This window comes from Castanea sativa, chromosome 1 (assembly GCF_040712315.1).
Source record: "Castanea sativa cultivar Marrone di Chiusa Pesio chromosome 1, ASM4071231v1".
NCBI lineage: Eukaryota > Viridiplantae > Streptophyta > Magnoliopsida > Fagales > Fagaceae > Castanea > Castanea sativa.
The window spans coordinates 52,533,109-52,556,881 of record NC_134013.1 but is presented as its reverse complement, the minus strand read 5'-3'; the positions used below and the strand labels follow the sequence as shown (position 1 = coordinate 52,556,881).

At 38.4% G+C, this 23,773-nt stretch overlaps 1 protein-coding gene across 1 annotated transcript; it reads right to left on the bottom strand.

Moving 5' to 3' along the window:
* Window positions 1-525: 525 nt before the first annotated feature.
* Window positions 526-22,679, bottom strand: LOC142629471 (protein neprosin-like). Its single transcript, XM_075803470.1, has 8 exons — window positions 22,442-22,679; window positions 6,242-6,327; window positions 5,141-5,227; window positions 4,575-4,853; window positions 3,767-3,928; window positions 3,598-3,651; window positions 3,137-3,283; window positions 526-912 (listed from the first exon to the last, which is right to left on the bottom strand). The coding sequence occupies exons 1-8, from the start codon at window positions 22,677-22,679 to the stop codon at window positions 526-528; spliced, it is 1,440 nt and encodes a 479-aa protein (XP_075659585.1).
* Between the last annotated feature and the right edge of the window lie 1,094 nt (window positions 22,680-23,773).

The window sequence follows — 23,773 nt, the reverse complement described above, 5'->3', positions numbered from 1 at the left end:
AGCCCTAATTGAGAAGATTCCTATAAGGAAAAGCACTCTATGAGATACGCAAAATCCACAAATTACTCTCCTAGTTGGAAAGTACTTCATCGTCAAGGTGCATATTTCAGCCCTACACTACTATAAATACCCCAAAACCCTCATAAACCAAGGTACGCATAATTAACTTGACTCTGGCACTCTAGGGTTGTGAAAAAGACTCTAACTTGACCTTTGGAGGGTTTTTGGCTGGCACCACACCGGTGCTCTCTGTTAGATCCTCTCTTTTTTTTTTGCCGGTGTTGTTTCGATTTGGGAGTGCCTGCATCTTACTGGTGATTTTTTCGGCATCATCAACTTCTAATAATTAAAGTTTTTCTAGCTTCAGGTTTGATATCTACGCTACTCAAAACAAGCAAAACTATCCTCACCTTTTACGTGGAAGGCATCAACTAAATTTTAGAGGGTTTTATATTTATTTATTTTTAAATATTTATTTATTGCTAAAAAATTGTCGGCATCAACAAATCTTGTAGTTCTCACTTCTCATGGACAAAAAAGACCTCGACCAGGCCCTCCAAAGTAGAACACAGGCTCAATTGCAGTACTCTTTTGGTAATTAAGAGCAGTGTAGCAATTGGGTTCCTCGGCATTACTACTTACCCATGTAGGGTACTTCGTAAGGTTGTTATAATCCACGATTCTGAGTCTATCAATAAAACATGCTGATCCCCACAAACCATATGCATAATTTCCACTCCCCATGGTTGTTGTAGTGTGGGGTTTAACTCCCTTGATGTTTTTGCTATAAACATCCCCTCCCCATTGAACTATTCTGGCTTTCCTTTGTAAATGATTGAAGATTTCATAGGGCCAATACCCTATCACCTCGTCTTCTCCATATACTAGCCACCATTTTCTGGTTTCTGGTAACTAAAGGAAAACAATGGATTTTATACACACCATTAAATATCATCATCATCATCATCTACTCAGAAAAGGGAAAAAAAATGGTATGTTTATGCATAAGAACACACGAGCACAAACGATACCCTACATCATTTTGTGTGTGGGGGTGGGTGGTTTGGATCATATGAAACTTGTGTTGAACCACAATTTTTTTTGAGAACAAGACACATCGGCAAAAATTGAACCCCAGTTCTCTTATTTAATTATTATTAGAGACTTTACTAATTGAACTAATTAAAACCTACAATTGAACCACAACCTAATCTTATGTGAAACTATGAATTAAGAAAATCCGACGAATTATTTTAACCAACCAAAAAAAAAAAATTTCTTCTCAAGTTTTTTAGGATCGATCATGTATTCTCAACAAATTAATTAGAATTGATCACATGTATTATTTTTCACAATTTTATTATATTTGAAGTCATATTTTCTGTCTTCTATAAATCCTTTAATTCACATATCTCTTTTTCCGTTTCAATTAATGTTATTTATGATATTTTTCTATATTTTTTGGTTTTATCAATTTGAATCAACTCACTCTTTTTTATCAAATAATTTTAATCATTCCTCAAAATTATTCTTTCCTTTATAATATGCAAGCCATAGATTCAAGATGAGAGTAATCACTTTATAATTATTCCATTACCCAACTTTAGCATGCTTCTCGATTTTCACCACTATTTCTTATATATTCCTTTGATTTTTTTTTTGTTCACCTTCTTCGCATCTTAGAATTTCTAATGCAACTAATTGATGTATTCCCCATAAATATTCAAATTTTCTTGTATGGGTTGTCAATTGTAGAAGTCATGTTGATAATATATATCATAGCCGCATATAAAAATTTATTTATATTATTACTTTTGAAGAGGCTTTCATATTCCAGTTTTTTGATCTCCTTTTGTAATTTTTATATGGTTTCTTTGAATTTTCATAACCTTTTCCCCGTTCTTTTTAGGAGAGTTTGATGAATCGAATAAAAAACCTTTAATAAAGGCATATAAAAAATTTATACTATTTTTTTTACTGAAATGCGATGAAAAAATTTATACCATTAAATTTACAGAACTTGATATTTTTTTTTAGGGTAAATTGCAAATTACACCCCTAAAATTTGAGGGTGATTGGATTTTACACTTTTAAGTTTCAGAATTTAGATTTTACCCCTTAAAGTTTGGGGTGTTTGAATTTTATATCCTAACGTTTCAGAATTTGGATTTTACCTCCTAAAATTTAGGATTGTTTGGATTTTACACTCCCAAATTCTAAAACTTTAGGGTGTAAAATTCAAATACCCCAAAATTTTAGAGAGTAAAATCCAAATACTTCTAAAATATAGGGGATAAAATCCAAATTCTAAAATGCCAGGGTGTAAAATCCAAATATCACCAAACTTCAGGAGATAAAATCCAAATTTTGAAATTTCATGGTATATAATCTAATCACCCTCAAATTTTAGGAGTGTAATTTGCAATTTACCATTTTTTCTATTTTATAAGCTTGAATCCATATAAAATTGAAGCAATTTGAATTTTTGTTAATTTCATAATAGTGTGCCACATAAGTTTTTGCCATATCAAAATTTTACACATCACTATTTTAATATATAATTGAATTTGAATTCTATTTATATCTAAACCCAATATTAGAAACTTAACACATTATATTTTTAAAAAATAGTAAAAAATACTCCATATAGTTTCGTATACAAACAAAATTATAGTAAATGTCAATTAATAACTCTTATAACCATCAAATTTCATATTTAGACATAAAATAAAAGATAGAAAAAAAAATTATGTCAAAACTTTTTCATGCATTGCTTTAGTTACTAATTAGTGTGTTTATATATATTATGGGTTTTTTTTTACCTCTTTTATTTAGACATAAAATAAAAGATAGAAAAAAAAAATTATGTCAAAACTTTTTCATGCATTGCATTAGTTGCTAATTAGTGTGTTTATATATATTATGGTTTTTTTTTTACCTCTTTTATCCTCCATTCGTTTGCAAGAAGGTGTGAGGAGTACATATAAAAATCTTTATTAAAGGGTAACAACCTCTTAGCAAGAGAGAGAAACCACTTATTGCAAACAGATGAAGACACTTGGAGCAACCATGACTTCTAGAATACAATATAGTACATGATGTTGGAAAGAGAGAGAGAGATTCATATTTTCATTACCTGGTAAATTTGGATTTGTAACTCATATTGTTTTCCTCGTTCTTGTGATGTAGGTTGAATAGGTCCACCTAAGTCGTACCTTGGGTTAATTTGTACAAACCCAGAGCAAATGAGATTAATGCAGCCTGTCTTCTGGTACGCATCCATCTAAGCAAAAAAAATTTAAAAAGAATAAATTAAAATCTATTCCTAACTAATTAATGCTAGTTTCCAGAGGAAAACTAAGATTGTTGGTGTTGTACACTTCGATTTGTTGTATATTGAAACCTCACAATTTTTGTTTTGATAAATTTGATAGTTATAAAGGAGGAGGAGAGATTCGAATTTAGAAAGTCTCAATTGGAAACACTAAAAAGTATCAATTGAGTTATATGACTTTTTATGAAATTCCAATCATAAAGTATCAAAAGTATATTTGAGTTGCCATTTTCCCTCTTTGGCTTTAGCAAAAATGTACTTACAGTCCATCGTATAAATAATCGAGGTTGTTTATCATTGAATAACTTTGGGTTGACCTAGAAAAAGAGAAAACAATATTACCAAATCTTGAGAAAAAAAAATTGTGACTAATGCTATGCACATTACATATCTATTAGAAAATAGGGTTAATGTTTTGTTTAATGAACCAACCATCCATCCTGCTTCAATACTTTCAAAACCATCTTTAGGGCCATTTTTTATCCAAATTTGAGCAGTAGTGTATTCATCGGGCGAATCAACTCTTGGATTCCAGACATTTATAACTCCTCTAGCACCCACAAAATCATATCCTTTTGTAAAAAGATATGCAGCCTGGTTCACAAGCATCACTAAAAAATTAAGCTGAATTTAAAAGTAGGACCGATCTCAACATGAAAATTTTTATTAACTAAATGCAAAAATTAAATTAATTAAAATTAAAAAATCCAGAAATATTTTGATTAGAAATCACGAAATATTTTGGTACAAACTGGCATGTTAGATGCCTTTTATTATTTTTATTTTTTATTTGTGGTGGGCAGCTAGCATAAGAATACACAGGGTGACAAAATCTTTTTGGGCGAATTTGGGAAGAAACCTTTGAAAAATAATGCATAATTTCCCCCATGAATTAATGTTCAATGGAAAACCTTTATAAAAAAAAATTATCCACTAATCACTAAATATGTTGATGCATAGTATATATATAATTATATATAGTCAAAATCAAGTTACATCTAGTGAAAATTTTTGTTTATATTACAATACTCATTAACTTTTTATGTGCATAACCATTTCATCTATAAAATGTTTAATTTTTGTTTCTGTAATTTAAAATTATTCACAAAATGGAGTGTTTATGAGAATAAATAATATTTAATCCAACATGTAAAAAAACACGTGTAATTCAATTGTGTTGTGCTTGTGTCCATTAGCACAAGTGCATATCTATTAATAGGCTCTTATAAAGTATAATTACCGAGTGGTTGGGTAGAGGAAAGACTTGGATTTTGCTGCCATTATTGCCACTACTTTTGTCATTTGTTGAATTTACAATAGAGGAAGTCCGTGGTCCTTCCCTTCCAAAGTGCTCGAGGGAAGTAGCCCTTAATAATTCTTGCCTACTAATTCTACGAATGGGAATGGTTCCCTTTGGACAACTTCCACTTTTGTGCCAAGTTTGAGACAACACTTGCAGAGATGACTCGTTTTTAACACTAATGGTAGTGTCAAATGGAAAACTATTACTCGGTTTCATCTGCAAATTACATGAAGCATTATATTATATAGTGAGTATGCATGCAAGTTTAGTAAAGTATTAAGGACAAGCAGAGAAATAAAATGAATAATATATATAGTTGGGTCCAATTCTAGGAGTGCATTGAAGGAATGAAGAATTTAAAATGCCCAAGAGTTTCAATTATGACTTCACAATGGAATTCATAAATTACATTTTGTTGCATCATCAGAAAAACACATACACACATGTTTTGAATAAATAATCTCTTATACGGAAAGATAATAAGGTTATGAAAGCAAATGTACCTGAATTGTATGGTTCCTTAATGCAGGGTGATCAAAAGCAGGTTGCTTGTAGATGTCAACACAATCAATAATATCTCCATCTTCACTCTAGAAAAACCATAAATGCTTAGCAATGCATGGTTAATAGCATTGATATCCTTTCTATTTAAAATGGATCTACTTACAGTTTAAATCAAATATTACAAATTTAACAGTGCACGATGTATCTAGTGATATGTCGTTTAAATTTTTAAATGACATGAAAATCTGTATACAATTAGATTCAATGACACTAACATAACATGGGACACACCAGCAATGCATAAAAAAAATTAGAATATGACACGATGGGGAGACATCAGTTTATTAATATACATTGTTAGGTAGATTTTATTTAATTATAGGCATACTTTATGTTTATTTTATATTTTCAAAATAAATAAAAATTCTATCCAAGAGACCAAAATAGGCTTTTACCCATTTTTCACAAATAACTTTCCAGCAAAATGCCCCATGTCTGAAATTAATTAGGGAAATGCCCCTATTTTGAAACTCGATTTTCTAAAAATCGAGTTTCAAATGTATAACTCTATTTTTGGAACGTCGAGTTATAGCGAACATGGACTTAGGAATTTTTTTTTTTTTTTTTGGAACTCGAGTTCCATAAACTCGAGTACTTCACATGGAGCTCGGTTCCTTGAATGGAACTCGAGTTCCAGAATTTTTTATTTTTTATTTTCAGTTCACTATAACTCGATTGTCCAAAAATCAAGTTTTAAATTGGAACTCAACTTTTAGAAAATCAAATTTAAAAACAGTGGCATTTCTTTAAATAGTTTAAGAAATGAGACATTTTGGTAGAAAGTTAAAAAAAAAGGGAAAAGCCTATTTTCTCCCTAGTCCCTATCCAAGACTTTAGAAATATATCTAAAATTTAAATTTAAATTTATTTTCCTCTTAACACAATAAGAACACGCATGGATTAGTTTTGATGTGTTGAATACGTGGACACAGAATTAGAGTGTTTAGACTTTAAAAAAAAAAAAAAAAAATTATATATGTATGAAAGTGTTTATACTTGTTATTATAAGAAGATAGAGGAAAGTTAGTAGAAAAATATACCTTAATACTTTTGATTGCTGGCTTGTTCAGAACCATCAATTTCCTGTCGACTTCTGATAAATTTTGTATAGCTTTAGTTTTCACATCTACGCTATTCAAAACAAGAAAGGTTATCGCAAACAAAAATATTAGAGTAATTCTTTCTCCCATACTCTCTTCCTCTATCTCAAACAAACAAACAAACAAACTAAACACAAGGAGAGTATCAAGAAACCATGAGAGATATATAGGCTAGCTAGTTTGTCCTAGAGAAGGATAATATTAATTCTTAATGAAACGTTGCACAGTTGTCAACGATTGGGTCAAGGGCGGAGGGAGGCTAGGGGGCCATGGCCCCTTAACTTCAAAAATCTCTCCTCCCTCTTATATTTTTGGTTAAAAAAAATGCAACTTATATATAAATTTAAATAATGGCCCCTTTAGATTTTTATAACTTAATCTAAATGTATATATGTGTGTGAAGTTCTCTTTTGAAGGCTTTAAGGAGCACATACCCATAGAAATTTGAGATCTGAGTACTCTCCCTCAAAGAGAGAGTTGGAGGTACCACCCAAACTATAACTTAGGTAACAAATACCTCAAACTTATTATAGGTATAATGAGGACATATTTCCTTAAAATAAGGCCTTCATTAATTTATAGACGTCTTTATCGGGTTAAGCTTATGTCCAATGCACTAATGCATAGGACAGAAGCCATGTTTGTCTTTTATCAAACTAATACTCCTAATTATTTACCTTAATTATTTATATATACTTATACCCTTTATCATATGTTTATATTTTAAAATAAAAATCTACATAATATGAATATAAAAATGTGCTAATATATTAATTAGTTAATATATCTTTATTTGATTGCATTATAGAAATGAAAGAATTGACACCGTGTAAATATCATATTATCATAAGTACTTGTGGGGTGTGGGGGGGCAAGGGCCGGAGTTCAAGTCTCTAGGAGGGAGCTTCACACACATATATACTTAGATTAGGCTAGAGTAGAATTCTATCTTGTATAAAAAAAAAAAATCATATTATCCACATTCAAAATAATAATAATAAAAACAAAATCTATCATATTAAATGTATGGTATATCCTAATGTAGCTTTGATTAGTGTGGCTTTAAAATGTTCTTAAAAAAAATTAGGTGGCTTAAAATAAAGAGTTTGGTTAATGGGTGCCATTAGAGTATTTGTTAATGGACAATTTTGGAAAAATTATAATACCACTTTCATAAAAAAAAATATAAAAAGCTATAAAAAAATAGTAGTTTTTTTTTTTTGTTTTCTCATAAAAAGTTTCTAAAAATATTTCCTAAACTAATGCTCTTAGGGAATTCGTTTACTTTTTCCAAAAATAAAATAAGCCAAATTATTATTGGTAACAATTTTTTTAGGGAAAAATTAACAAATGCCCTAAGGACATTGGTTTAGGAAATATTTTTTTTAAAATTTTTATGGGGAAAAAAAGCAAAATTTTTTTTTTTTACAAATTTTTATATTTTCTATAAAAGTAATATAATTTTTTTTAATAAAATAACCCATTAACAAATACTCTAAGGGTACCCATTAAGTAACCATACCCTTTTTTTATTATAAAATAAACTAGCTTAATCTTTTTCTTATGTATAGACTATTTTTTGTTTAGGAACCTTATGTATAGACTATAGTTGTACTTTTATACAATAAAATTTTTATGCGTGTTTTGCCATCAATCACATTAATATGAATTATTCTCTCAAAAAAATTAATATAAATTAATATTCATTTATTGTATCATTGAAGTGACACCAAACACAATTATTCTAGCAGGAATCTAGGATACTATAAATTTTACTACATTAATTGAAAAATTGATGTGTCATTAATCACAATAATATAAATTAATATTCATTTATAATATCATTGAAGTAATACCAAACACATTTATTTTAGTAGGAATCTTGGATACTATGAATTTTGTACTACATTAATTGATGGGCCACTAATAACAAAAATATTAATTAAATACTCTCTTTGTCCTAAATTTTTGGCCCTTTATGCCATTTTGAGATGTTCAAAATAAAGTCTTCTTTCCAAAATTAATAAATAAAATTTTTATCTTACACTTTATGAAAATTTTAATTTATTATATCATTGAAGTGGCACCTGTGGGGAGTAAAAAGACCATGATGGGGATGTGGGCCTTTGGGCCATGCTAAGGAAGGCCGACCTGCTCTTGGGTTTAGAACTTGTTAGTACTACGGGTCGGCCCATACGCCGAGAATCTGAAGATCCAGTCGAGGATGAATTTCCCTTCGGACGGACACCAAAGAACCCGGGACTTCATGGTAAAGGTTAGAGAATGACACGGTCAAGACCAATGGTTAAAGGGGGTGAACCCTTGAATGTCCTAGAAGCACCGATGTTAGAGAAATACCAAAGATAAAGGCTGTCACCTCCACATTAAAGACCCTGCACCTACCACCCTGGCCGCATTAATGGGGAAGTGACACCTGAACAGTGGAAGGGAAACTTCTGGTTACTATTCAAAGGCACTGAGAAAAGAAATATCTAGGCTAAGGGGGAGTTGGGGCAACACGTGTACAAGGTATCAAAAAGAAAAGTATTTAAGAAGAAACCTAGAACAGGAATGGGGGGCTCCCTTTTTTGTAATCTAAAAGAAAAAGAAAAACGAGAAAAAGATAATATAAGAACAGCTCTTGGCTTACGTCCGAGCAGGTTGATATATAATATTCCTTGTTGTTTTCAAGTGTTTGCAATCTTTGGCTTGTCATTTAATCCTTAGACACTTCTAACTTGGGTTTCAAGCCCACACTCTACAAATTCATATTGTTTAAGGCTCATTGGGCCTGAGCCCGTAACTGTTCTTGGGGCCAGGTGCAATTGTGCGCTTACAATTGGCGCCGTCTGTGGGAAATCTAGTCTAGAAGAGGTAGGGATATTATGGCAGGCTTAGGCTCTCACCATGCAGAGTCACAGGGATCACAACCGGAGGACCATTTCGAGCGTCTTGAACATCGAAGGGATCGTGAGGGAAGTGTCCATACAGAGTACCCAGGCGCCAGCCATACTCATGGTGGGGGTAGCGCCCCGGGGAGGACGGTTCTAAAGCCATGCGAGAAGGAGATCAACCGTTTAAAGAGAAAGCTACGCCGCGCCGACGTAGGCCTTCATCATCCTCGCCTAATCCTTCCTCGGAAGAGGATAGGCGAGTTGCAGTTCTCGAGATCGTGCTCACCTGCCTTCCGGTGTCCTCAGGTGAGGAGGACCCTGACCGGCAGCAGACGCAAGAATCTTCCTTCTAGGGGCTTAGGCAACGACACTATGAGTAGGGCGTTACACCAACTCTCCAAATCTCCGTTTTCACGGAGGATTGAGAGGGGGAGGCTTCCTAGGAGGTTCACCCAGCCCACCTTTACCATCTACAATGGCCGGACTGATCCGGTGGAGCACGTAAGTCACTTCAACCAGAGGATGGCAGTGCACTCTCACAACGAGACTCTGATGTGTAAAGTTTTCCCCTCCAGCTTGGGACCTATGGCTATGAGATGGTTTAACGGTCTCAAATCGGGGTCTGTAGGCTCATTCGGGGAGCTAACTAGGGCATTCGCTTCGCGATTCATTACGTGTAGCAGAGTCCCTCGGCCATTGGACTCGCTGCTATCCATGGCCATGAAGGAAGGGGAGACGCTGAAAGCATACTCCGACCGATACTGGGAAATGTTTAATGAAATAGATGGTGATTTTGATGAGGTGGCGCTTAATACCTTTAAGGTAGGTCTTCCTACTGACCACGATCTAAGAAAGTCTCTGACGAAAAAGCCCGTCCGCAGCGTACGCCGCCTTATGGATCGTATTGATGAGTACAAAAGGGTAGAGGAAGACCAAGCGAGCGGGGAAGGGAAATGAAACGAAGGTTATCCGCGGGAGAGAAGGGATTTCAGTCGGACGGATATCACAAACAACAAGGGAGGAGGGATTACTTCGGGCAATCCGGCTCGGCACCTCGGGCTGTACACTGTGTTCCGAGAACCGATGCATCGATTACTAGAGAAAGTTCGTAAAGAGCCTCTCTTGAGATGGCCTGCAAGATATGGCAGGGACCCTGCGAAAAGAAATCAAAACCTCTTTTGTCAGTACCATCAGGATGTGGGCCACACTACCGAGAACTGTCAGACCTTGTGGAACCATCTAGAGCAGCTCGTTAGTGAGGGAAAGTTAAAGCAGCACTTGTGTCAGCCCACTGGGCAGGTAAGTCAGGTTGGCTCAAACAACCAGAGGAACAATTCATCTCGGCCAGCATTGGGAACAATTAATGTTATCTTCGCTGCACCTGGTAGGACCGGCTCAGGTCCCACTAGGGTGATGGCGGTTTCCCATCCTCAGGCCGAGGATGTGGGTAGTAGGCCGAAGAGGTTGAAGGGCACTTTGCCCGTCTTAGGTTTCTCCGAGGAGGATAAGGTAGGGACTATCCAGCCCCATGACGATGCTCTTGTGGTCACCCTCAAGATAGGGAACTATGATGTGAGAAGGGTGATGATAGATCAGGGCAGCGGTGCAGATATCATGTACCCTGATCTATTTAAGGGGCTAAGGTTGGATTTGGAAGATCTAACTCCTTACGACTCGCCGCTTATAAGCTTCGAAGGGAGAGCCGTTGTGCCGAAGGGACAGATCCGTTTACCCGTTTAATCCGGCTTAGAAACGGTTGAGGTGGATTTCATTGTGGTTGACTCTCCATATACAGCCATCCTCGCCAGGCCCTGGCTGCACGCGCTTGGGGCTGTCTCCTCTACCTTGCACGTTAAAGTCAAATTCCCCTCGGGGGAATGTGTTGAGGAAATCCTCGGCAGCCAATCGGAGCCAGGGCGGTGCATATCGGTGCGGTACTACATCAGAAGCCAGGGTCTTCGGCTTTAATCACCAAAGACTTATAGGCATGAATACTCCCGATTCATCTGGAATGGTGACAGGAGATGAGACACATTGCGAGGAGTTAGAGAAGTTTTCAGTAGCCGATGACCCAGAGAGATTCTTCCAAGTCGGTGTACTTTTGCCACACCAAGAGAAGATGGAATTGTTAGAATTCTTGAAGGACAATGTTGATGTTTTTGCGTGGGATCCTTATGAAGCTCCAGGCGTGGATCTGGGCTTCATTTGTCATCACTTAAATGTCAACCCAGCTATTGTTCCGAGGAGGCAGCCACCTCGGCGATCTTCCAGAGAACATTCTGAGGCTGTGAAGGAAGAGGTTCTTAAACTCAAAAGGGCGGGGGCTATCAAAGAAGTTTTCTACCCCGAATGGTTGGCTCATACTGTTGTTGTTAGAAAGAAAAATGGAACGTGGAGGGTATGTGTGGACTTTACTGATCTGAATAAGGCCTGTCCTAAAGATTCATTCCCAATGCCACGTATCGATCAACTGGTGGATGCCACTGTTGGACATCCTCGGATGAGTTTTTTGGACGCCTTCCAGGGTTACCACCAGATTCCCTTGGCATTAGAGGATCAGGAGAAGACTGCCTTCATTACACCGACGGGGAATTATCATTATAAGGTCATGCCATTCGGCTTGAAGAATGCTGGGGCTACCTATCAAAGGATGATGACCAGAATGTTCGAACAGCAAATGGGGAAAACCATTGAAGTATATGTGGACGATATGGTGGTGAAAAGCAAAACAATACCCTCACACGTGAAAGATTTGGCCGACACTTTTCAGATACTGAGAAAGTACAAGTTGCGCCTCAACGCCTCAAAGTGCTCTTTCGGCGTGGGGTCTGGAAAGTTCTTGGGATACATGATTACTCATAGAGGCATAGAGGTAAATCTGGTGCAGGTCAGGGCTATTCAGGACTTGCAACCTCCTCGAAACCCAAAAGAAATTCAAAAGTTAACGGGAATGATTGCCGCCTTGAATAGGTTCATATCTCGGTCAGCTGACCGGTGTCGTCCTTTCTTCCAACTCGTTGAATAAGTGGAAAGGGTTTCAATGGACCGAGGACTGCGAGTTAGCTTTTCAACAAGCCAAGCAATATCTTTCTCGGCCACCCATTCCGTCGTCTCGTCCGGAGGCACATGAGATTTTGTTTGCTTATCCGGCAGAGTGGCCGTCCACGCGGTCCTGGTCCCGATAAGAGATGATAACGGGGTGCAAAGACCGGTATATTACGTTAGTAAGTCTTTAGGTGATTCCGAGGTGCGTTATCAACCCTTAGAGAAAGCGCTCCCGGCCGTGGTTCATGCCACGCGAAAGCTTCCCCATTATTTCGAGTCCCGCACGGTGGTTGTTCCGACCCAATTGCCCCTCGGCGGTTTGCCGCGTAGCGCAAACTACTCAGGAAGGATAGCAAAGTGGGGGACCATCCTGGGGGCTTTTGATGTTAAATACAAGCCTCGCACCTCGGTGAAGGGCCAGGTCCTCGCTGACTTGGTGGCGGAATTTGCCGAGCCATTGCTGGAAGAAACTCTAAAAGAGGCCCACATGGGTGAAAAATCAGTTGGTGTGATCACAACTGCGGTATCTCCAATTTGGGAAGTGTATGTGGATGGGGCAGCCAATCAGAGAGGGTCAGGTGTTGGACTTGTCCTGACGTCCCCCGAGGGAATTGTTTTCGAAAAGTCTTTGAGATTGGCATTCTCGGCTACTAATAATGAGGCCGAATACGAAGCGGTCTTGGTAAGCATGAAAATGGTGCATAGCATGGGTGGAAAGGAAATCCATGTCTTCTCGGACTCTCAGCGGTGGTCGGCCGGTGTCACGGAGACCATGGAGGCTAGAGATCCAAGGATGCGGGAATATTTGGCCCGGATCAAGCGCCGACAGCAAACTGAATTTGACTCCTTCACCTTAACTCATATCTCTCGGAGCGGAAACACCCATGCAGACTCCTTAGCCACGCTGGCAACGTCCTCGGCTCAAGGTTTACCTAGGGTTATCCTCGTTGAGGATTTACTAGAACCCTCTCTTGTCATTACCAACGCGCCTCGCATCCATCTAATAAGGCCTGGACCTAGTTGGATTGACCCCGTTACAGCTTTTCTTAAGAATGATATTCTTCCTGAGGACAAATCTGAAGCAGAAAAGATACGTCGAAAGGCGCCACGTTTCTGGCTGTCCGAGGACCAGAAACTGTACAAACGATCCTTTTCAGGACCGTACTTGTTGTGTGTACACCCTGACTCAACGGAAGGGCTTTTAGAAGAACTGCATGAAGGGATTTGTGGCAGCCACACTGGGGGAAGATCTTTAGCCCACAGAGCTCTGACTCAGGGTTATTGGTGGCCCAATATGCAAAGGGAGGCTCAAGACTATGCCAGGAAATGTGATCAGTGTCAGAGGTTCGCCCCTAATATTCATCAACCTGGAGGAGTTCTTAACCCCCTTTCCAGTCCTTGGCCCTTCGCACAGTGGGGACTAGACATAGTTGGGCTATTTTCGAGGGCAATAGGTAACAAAAGATGGCTTCTCGTGGGAACAGACTATTTCACTAAATGGGTTGAGGCCGAGCCCTTAGCAAATATCAGAGATATTGATTCCAAGAAATTTATCTGGAAAAATATTGTCACTAGATTCGGTATACCACATACACTTGTCTCAGACAATGACGTTCAATTTGACAGCAAGGCCTTCAGGCAATATTGTGGTGACATGGGTATCATAAATAGATACTCCACCCCAGCTTATCCTCAGGGAAATGGGCAAGCCGAGGCCGTTAACAAGGTCATAGTCAGTGGGCTCAAGAAGAGGTTGGACGATGCGAAAGGCAGGTGGGTAGAAGAGCTCCCTCATGTTCTGTGGACGTACCGGACCACACCGCGTAGGTCCACGGGAGAAACGCCATTCTCTATGACTTATGGAGCCGAGGCGGTGATACCTCTGGAATCTGGTTTTCCAACCCTAAAGACGAGCTCTTTTAGCCTGGAGAATAACAATGGACTCCTGGAGAAAGGTCTTGATTTACTCGAGGAACGACGCGAGGCAGCTATGGTCCAAATGGCTTATTATCAACAGAAGCTAAAAAGGGGATATGATGCCCACGTGAAGCTAAGACCACTTGCACCTGGTGATCTTGTACTAAGAAAAGTTGTAGGCACTTCTAAGAACCCAGCTTGGGGTAAGTTGGGACCCAACTGGGAAGGCCCCTATCGCATTGTTTCAGTAGCAGGCATAGGGTCATATCGGCTAGCTGACCTAGACGAACGAATTGTACCACGTCCATGGAATGTAAATAATCTTAGAAGATATTATTATTAATAAAATGTGCTTTTGTCAGTTCATATTTCAAAGTTATGAGTACCTCTGACACTTGAAGCTATTGTTCTTAGGAATCAAACAGAAACTTGGTTAAGTGTAGTCCTCGGACCACAAACCTTGTGGAAATTGATGTCTTGTCATTTGTTAAATAGAACCTTAGTTATGTCGGGTCCTCGGACCTCCTACTTTGAGAAAATTAACATTTGAAGCTATTGTTCTTAAGAATCAAACAGAAACTTGGTTAAGTGTAGTCCTCGGACCACAAACCTTGTGGAAATTGATGTCTTGTCATTTGTTAAACAGAACCTTAGTTATGTCGGGTCCTCGGACCTCCTACTTTGGGAAAATTAACATTTGAAGCTATTGTTCTTAAGAATCAAACAGAAACTTGGTTAAGTGTAGTCCTCGGACCACAAACCTTGTGGAAATTGATGTCTTGTCATTTGTTAAACAGAACCTTAGTTATGTCGAGTCCTCGGACCTCCTACTTTGAGAAAATTAACATTTGAAGCTATTGTTCTTAAGAATCAAACAGAATCTTGGTTAAGTGTAGTCTTCGGACCACAAACCTTGTGAAAATTGATGTCTTGTCATTTGTTAAACAGAACCTTAGTTATGCCGGGTCCTCGGACCTCCTACTTTGGGAAAATTAACATTTGAAGTTAATGGTCTAAAGAATCAAATGGAAAATTAGTTAAGTCTTGTCCTCGGACCATAAACTTGATCAAAGTTAACTTCTTATTGTGTCTGGGAGTTAGTGCCTTACCGTTCAATAACTCGGATCTTAAGTTTTATTTCTTTAAAAGTATTAAGCAAATTTATGTGAGGAAGGAGTGGTCCTCGGATCTTACATCCTACTAAAAACAATGTTACACATTATAAAGTTTTAATCGTTATATGAGGTCTCTCTTTTTTAACCAAGGCATTGTTTAAACATATTAGCCATATCACTTTCTATTAAGTTTTTAATAACACGCGAATGACTGCGTGGAGGTTATGATTCTGCAAAACTTGAAGTTAGATTTGTTTGCTCTGCCTCTTTTTGACCATGTACTAATGGCAATCTTTATGACCAATATAACAAGAATAAAGTAAAATGGATGCGACATAAATGAGAATCAAACGAAATAGTTCTTTATTAATCACTTAAATGTACATTACATATTTAATCCAGATGTAGAAAAAGAGAAGTCCCAAAGCTAGGTCCTAAGCTTTTGGAGGGGGGTCTTGCTGAGAGGTACTGGTGGCCTCGGTCTTTCTCAACTCCAGCTCAAAGGGAGTCAGGACTTGCTTTCCTTTGTCTGCTGTCTTGGTTGGAAGGACGTTGGGTTCCACTTTCTGGCTCAAGTCATTCTCCTCGCATCCCCGCCTCCTTCCTTCTCTTTGTTGGAACCGAAGGTTCTCAGGATCTCGGAATTAGCCGTGGGACCATCCTGAGGCAAAGCAGGGAGAGTTGACTCGTGGGTAGGAGTAGGCGGGTGAGCCTCTTCAATCTCCCGTATCTCCGGGGAAGCCAAACGTTCTCGGACTTCCTCAGATCCGAGGATAGAGGAACTCCAGCTACGTTTAGGGCTTCTCTCCAGACTTTCTGACAGTACTCCCGGCACAAAGCCGCGAAGGCCTCTGTCAGCTGCTCCTCGGTGGTTGCTACCCCTTCCTCGTAGCTCGTCTGCTTGGCAGCCCGTGTAAAGAGCGTTGGAATGAGCCGGCTTCTTCCTTCATCGCGCAAGTTCCTTTTCCAAATCCGAGCGTTCCCTTTGGGCTCGGGAGAGCTCATCATCTTTTTCGCGAAGGAGCTTGCTGCCCTTCCTATCCGCGGGTCTTCGCATTCGCCGGCCCATTCTTCTCTCTCTTTAGATCAGCCACCTCCGAGGTAAGCTTCTCGTTCTCAGCAAGGGCTGTGCCCAAGGACTTCTCAGTCTCCATCCTAATCTCCTGCTCTGTTCTGGCCTTCTTCCGAGTGTCTTCTATGAACTTCTCGGCTACAAAGACCTCCTGAATGGCCTATAACAAAGTATGATGGAATCAGGAATAGTAAAAAACTTATGAATATTGTTAAAAGTGGAATCTTCCTAAAAAGGGGTAAACTTACCAGCGCTAAGTCTCTTTTTAAAGAGAGGAATAGTTGTGGCTGACTCATTTTTTCCAAGGTTTCCATGTCCTTGGGCAGCAGAAGAGGGCGCTCCAACACTTCGGCCATATGGTGGGCATGGCCTTGTTGAACCGCCCTTATACTGGATTGGCAAGAGATGGGTGCGCCGTCCAGTCTTAGATCAGGGGACCAGGTGGCCGGTGCTCGGCGCACTTCGGCCACGTTCCTGATCTCCCCGCTTTCAACTGAGCGGGCCCTGCCTTTGCCTTTATCCAGCTTCTGCTGCTGAACGGGTGGCGGTTGTTGTCGCGATTTCTTGGTTCCCTTGCTACTTGTCTCCTCGGCCTCCCCCTTTCTTTTCTTTGTGGGATCCTCGGCCGAAAGTTTTGGATCAGCTGGAGGAGGGGGAGGTGGCAAGGATGAAAGAGCTTGGGACCCCCCCGTCTTTCTCTCAACAACCTTCGCAGCTCTATTGGTTAGGAGACCCTTCATCCAGTCCATATCCTCCTCGGATTCGTCCTCTGGTTGGGCAACGACTAACCCTGCAATTTCAGAAGCTTCAGTGGCTTCTTCTTCCTCGTCAGAGAGTACGACGAACTGGTTCCCTCGAGGTCTTTCGGTGTCTTCAAATTGGAATTGATCTATCTCTTCGTCTAGTGTATGTGAAGAAGACACCTGCTCTTCTGGAACAACAGTTGCCTGAGAGTGCACGGCGAGGGGAATTGTCGCTATGGGCTGGTTGTACAAAACGATGTGAGGGGCGTCAGGGAGATCGTGGTCGTCCAAAAAGTGGGGCCGGGCTACGTTTATTCTCCTTCGTCTTTGGTCACCCGCGACTATGGCGTTTTCTATCTCTTGGAAGTCCGAAGAGATGGGAGTGTACCCCAGAATCAGATGAGCAGCTCTAAGTTGTAAGTCCTCGCTGACAAACACCTCGGAGCGAAGCACTCGGTTTAGATCGGCAATGCTGCAATGGCTCAAGCGTGGGCGCACGTGTTGCTTATCTGCAAAGAAAGACGTGAAAGTGAACAACATGGTCAGATTCACACAGCAAGTGATAACGTTAAACAAATGTAAATACATGTTAGTGTGCATGTTTGTGAGTATTAAAGGAAGTTGTGAGATGGGGAGGTTAATCCTAAGGTGTCGCACCTAGATCTCCACACTCAACTGGGCAGTGGAGGCCGTCGTGCCAGTTCCCAGAGACGATCAGGTAGTCGTCCTTCATGCCTTTGTTGGATTTGGGCAGACAGGAGATTAGCCTAACAACACTGGAACGAGATTTAATGTAGTAACCTACATTGGAAAGTTTATGGGACTTGTACAGAAAGACGACATCGTGCCAGGTGAGGTTTAGACCCATTTGCTCGTTTAGAGCGTCGACACTACCCAAAACTCTAAAAACGTTTGGGAGGCACTGATCGGGACACAACCGGTGGTTGCGAAGGTACTCCCTAGTTACAGGTTTCATTGGGAGGGTCATCCCACCCTCTACAAAGGCTATTATCGGGATGATAACCTCTCCCTCTTTTCTAGAATCGGCCACGGCTTCTGCCGGGCAATATTTTAAACCTACATCGTCGGGAATGTTATACTTGGCTCTGAAGCCTTCCATTCCAGCGGCGGTATCAACTAGACACTTAAACCTACCCATCAGAAAAGAACGAAAGGCTAAACTCTAAAGGGGAGAATATCTACGAGGACAGCCGAGGACTATATCCGAGGAGAAAAGGTTAAGAATAGAGAGAGCAAGAACTTACAAAGTTGAAGGTGTGCAAATTTCCACGGTTTTCTGCAGGTAAAGTATGATTGCTGATGTTTTGATGGGATTAGCCCCTGGGAAATTAAATGAAGGCGTAGGTTCCCGAAGCGTCACGATGTGCGGAAAAGCGGCCTCGAAATTATATTTGTCCCGCCCAAATTTTCGTGAAGTAACGAGGACCGTTGGATACCCATCTCGCCGTTAAACGTGGGGGACAAAGTGTGGCTTACAGCAATAAATGCGCGCGTTTTTGAAAATAAAACCGCCAAGTGGCATCTTCTGGGACGCGAAACGATTTCCACACGTGCAATCACTCACAAAGTGTGTGGAGTAGGTTCTCGTCAGATCAAAACCCTATTTTTCTCCTCGGACGTTGAAAATTAGAGTTTTGAGGGGCTATTGTGGGGAGTAAAAAGACCCTGATGGGGATGTGGGCCTTTGGGCCATGCTAAGGAAGGCCGACCTGCTCTTGGGTTTAGAACTTGTTAGTACTAAGGGTCGGCCCATACGCCGAGGATCTGAGGATCCAGCCGAGGATGAATTTCCCTTCGGACGGACACCGGAGAACCCGGGACTTCATGGTAAAGGTTAGAGAATGACACGGTCAAGACCAATGGTTAAAGGGGGTGAACCCTTGACTGTCCTAGAAGCACCGATGTTAGAGAAATACCAAAGATAAAGACTGTCACCTCCACATTAAAGACCCTGCACCTACCACCCTGGCTGCATTAATGGGGAAGTGACACCTGAACAGTGGAAGGGAAACTTCTGGTTACTATTCAAAGGCACTGAGAAAAGAAATATCTAGGCTAAGGGGGAGTTGGGGCAACACGTGTACAAGGTATCAAAAAGAGAAGTATTTAATAAGAAACCTAGAACAGGAATGGGGGGCTCCCTTTTTTGTAATCTAAAAGAAAAAGAAAAAAGAGAAAAAGATAATATAAGAACAGCTCTCGGCTTACGTCCGAGCAGGTTGATTTATAATATTCCTTGTTGTTTTCAAGTGTTTGCAATCTTTGGCTTGTCATTTAATCCTTAGACACTTCTAACCTGGGTTTCAAGCCCACACTCTACAAATTCATATTGTTTAAGGCTCATTGGGCCTGAGCCCGTAACTGTTCTTGGGGCCAGGTGCAATTGTGCGCTTACAACACCCATTACACTTATTGTCACAATTTTATGTAAAACATCTAATTATAAAAATTGGATTATGAAATTGGTGGATGCACAAAATGATAACACTTGCCCCTTTGAAAATGCATATGGCAATGACATGTGTCATCTTTGGTAACTTCATCCATTTGGCATGATATGGAAAAATAATGTCATGTGTCAGATAATTATTTGCACATCTTAATACTTTTCCCATGTGTCAATAATAAATGAAAAAAGGCTCTTGAATGCACATTATATATTCCACCATTTATAAAAAAATCATTTAATAATATGTACTTAAATACTATTATTAGCTCCCTTAAAAAAAAAAAACTATTATTAGCTCCTTTAAATTTAAATACTCCATTAAATCTTTTTTTTTAACCTAATCTTTAAATGTGGATAATATGTTTAATGCAGTACCATAATAAATTATGAATACTAGGAGTATTAAATAGGATAGGTGTGACGGACTTCAAATAGCCAAATTTTTTTTAATACAAGATAAATTTTTTATTCTAACATAATCTAAGTGTACATGTGTGTGAAACTCCCTCCTAGAGACTTGAACCCCAGCCCTTACCCCCACACCCCACAAGTACTTATACTTGTGGAGTAACCATCGCACCAAGGATGTGTAGTGGTAAAAAACATGCTTCAATTTTTTTAATGCTATAATTTTGCTAAAAACATGCTTCAGGTTAAATGGTCAGATATGTTTCTCTTTTTCCCGACTTCAAAATGAGGTCAATTAGGGGGGGGGGGGGGGGGAAGAAAAAGAAGTAACTCTATCATCTTCCTTGTTTCAAAGTATAATTTATTCTCCCGTTTTTAAATAAATACCAAAATATGTAGATATAGTTAGCCTTAACCTGTTTCTTAAAACAAAATGTTAGCCTTAACTTTGTTAATGTTTTTTATTTGATTTTTATATTTGAAAATAGTAATATAATTAGGAAGAAATAAAGAAAAGGAAAAGAAAGGATATATTTTACAATCCCAAAGTTTAAAGAATTTGTAGTCAAGAAAAAAAAAATTGTTCCAAATATTTTTTTCATATATAATTTCAAAAAGACAGCTTAGAGGGATGCCTGGGGATTTTAGAAACGTAGAGGCAATAAGGTGTTAGGTGTCAGAGTGATGTGGATGATGTGGATGATGTGAAGAGGTTTAAAATGGGTTTGATGATAAATAGCTCCGATGACGAGTAGGAGGGTATTCAAGATGGTGATGGGAAGTATAGGAGCGAATAAGGCATTGTTTGGGAAGAGGGAATGAAATGGAATGGAAAGGAATGAAAAGAATAATTTTAGAATATTCTTCATTTCCTTTGTTTGGGAGTTTTAATGGAGGGAATGGAAAGTCCATTCCCTTATTTGGGAGTTTAAGTGGGAGGGAATGAAATGGATAGAAGGGAACACTTATTCCTCTCTATTCTTTTAAAACCTCAAATTTTCATTCCTCCCGAAATTGGGAGGAATGGGAGGGAATGAAATTAGATTTAATGATTTTTTTACTAAAACTCCCAAAATACTCCTATATATTCAACCATTTATTTTAAAATAGGAGTCCAATAGTAATATTGTCATAAAATAATTCCATTCTATTCCTTCCATGTTACTCCCAAACAAGATTACTTACATTTTATTCATTTTCATTCCTTTATTTTAAAACATCCAAACAAGGTTACTTAATTTCATTCCATTCCATTCTTTTCCATTCATTTCCCTTACTTAAATACATTTCATTTCATTCCATTCATTTCCTTTCCATTCCCTTATGATCATTCCATTCCATTCCATTCCTTCTATATTACTCCCAAATAAGATTACTTATATTTTATTCATTTTCATTCATTTATTTTAAAACATCGAATCAAGGTTACTTAATTCCATTTCATTCCATTCTTTCCCATTCCTTTCTCTTACTTAGATACATTCCATTCCATTCATTTCCTTTTCATTCACTTATGATCATTCCATTCCATTCCATTCTCTTCCCTTATGAACTCCCAAATGGAGCCTAAGGGTTGGGCTAAATTGGATCTTTTTTAGTTTTTGTTTCTCAAAACTTAATGAGTGACTATAATTGCATTGCCTTTAATATCTTAAAAATACCACCGCATACCCTTGGTGCGATGGTTACTCCACAAGTATTAGTGCTTATGGAGTGTGGGGGGCAAGGGCCGGGGTTCAAGTCTCCAAGAGGGAGTTTCACACACATATACACTTAGATTAGACTAGAGTAGAATTCTATCTTGTATAAAAAAATAAAAAATAAAAATCTTAAAAATGAGAAATTGTCCAAAATTTCAACACTTCTACTAATATGACAATTTTCCTTATCAGGAAATTTCCTTTATTAGAATTTTCCTTGACAATTACAATTTAATTGATGTAGTAGCCTAATAGGAGCTATATTAGGAAAAGACTAAAACAATGGCAGAAGATCATGCGTTTCTGGACATATTTGAATTTATTTGAAATCTTTCTCCTCTTACTTTAAAGAAGATATCTATACTAACCTCACTTACAAATGAAAGTAGTGAGATAAATTGTTTCAAATTCAATTCAACATTTGTCAACCCATAAATGTGAAATTGCGTTCACAATGTGACAATGACTATAACGGGAGTGTTGAGATGTTTTCTTATGACCTGGCAAACCAACAAATGATCCTTGTCATCACGTTTTCCAAACAATTCCTTATAGTTACCCAATTCAAAACTCATAGATTGCTTTACTTATTACCGTAGGGATGATGAAAACCTACACTACACCAAAATAAATAAGTCTACCACGTCAAGTGTTTTTTTTTTTTGAGGGTCATGTATTATTGAATAAAAGAAAATCAAAAAATTGCAAGGAATCCCGTGTAACAAGGGGGGCTATATCATTAGGAACTGAATTGTGCCAAACCTGCACTTCACTACCTATCTTAGATGATCTAGCCAGATAATGGGCAACTGAATTGCCTGCTCGTTTTACATGAGAGAAGTTACAAGAAGAAAAAAACTCAGATAGCTGAAGGATGTCATTTATCACGTGTCCATACTCCAGATGCGAGGAATCTGAAGCTTGAATTGCTCTAATGATTACCTCTGCGTCTCCCTCAAAAATGCAGTTCAGAACACCTTCTTTGGCGAAAATCATGGCTCGACGACATGCCATTGCTTCCACTGTTGCTACTGAGATGGGAATATCTACTCTTTGTGCTAAAGCATATAAGACAGCACTTGCATTATCCCGGATCACCACTCCAAGCCCCGCTGCTCCTTCTGCCTTAAAACAAGCTCCATCAAAGTTAGCTTTATAGTGAGGTAGAATGGGCGGGATCCATCGCACTGCTCTGGCCGAGGCTGTGTTAGGACAAACCTGAGGACGTTGTGCTGTCAGGAACTCCTGCAAAATAGTATTAGCTCGGTCCTTAATGCCCGAAAACTCCACAGATTTTTCTCCACATCTATCTGCGTTTCTTTTACATCAAATCACTCTAGAAAATTAAAAAAAAAAAAAAACTCATATAACCTCAATTATTTATACCAAAGCTCTATCATGGTTTTAAAAACTGATACAGTCAAAGAACCAGAAAAGGAAGTGGTTATTGGTTTTGTGGTCTAATCGGGGTTCGACCAGACCATTGGTTGAATCGGTGATGTCATAAATATTTAATTAATAATTATAAAATTATAAAATAGTTAATAAAATATATAATAAGATTATTACATATAATAGGATGTTAAAATATATATATATATATATAACATATATATTTTTAAATTATTAGAGTTTTTACATCTTACATGTAGAAAATAAAAATACATAAATGTAAATAAACAATAACCAAAAATTATTTTCAAAACAAGACATTTAGTGACACTCTTCTTTTAGGTTTATTTTTTTACCTCAAATTGGTCTATATTTTATGCATTCATTTTAAAAAAAAAATTAAGTGAATTTTAAGATTGTTCACTTAATTAATTATTAAAACCACTATTTTTTTTATATCATAACTATCTTAACGAAATATAAAAGGGGTGGGGAAAACCCCAATCATCCACGCGACTTTCATGCTGCCCCTATAAGTACTAAAGATAAAAGTAAAGCTTTAAGCTAAGGAAAATTAAAGTTGTGGCTATCATTGATTCTCAAAAAACAATTAAAAAAAAAAAATGTGTGGCTCTCATTGTGTTATTGATTATTGTGTGCAGTGTGCACACTAAACAAGTAGCACAGGCAGCGCAAGGCAGAACACAGTTTTACAA

What these genes read in the sequence shown, in the direction of transcription:
- LOC142629471 (XM_075803470.1), bottom strand. Translation starts at nt 22,679, where the DNA reads ATGGCATGTCGTCGAGCCATGATTTTCGCCAAAGAAGGTGTTCTGAAC. An exon ending in CAGCAATCAAAAGTATTAAG is followed by an intron (nt 5,228 to 6,241) that starts GTATATTTTTCT and finishes TGGTTTTTCTAG; the next exon opens with AGTGAAGATGGAGATATTAT. An exon ending in GATTATTTATACGATGGACT is followed by an intron (nt 3,284 to 3,597) that starts GTAAGTACATTT and finishes TTTTTTGCTTAG; the next exon opens with ATGGATGCGTACCAGAAGAC.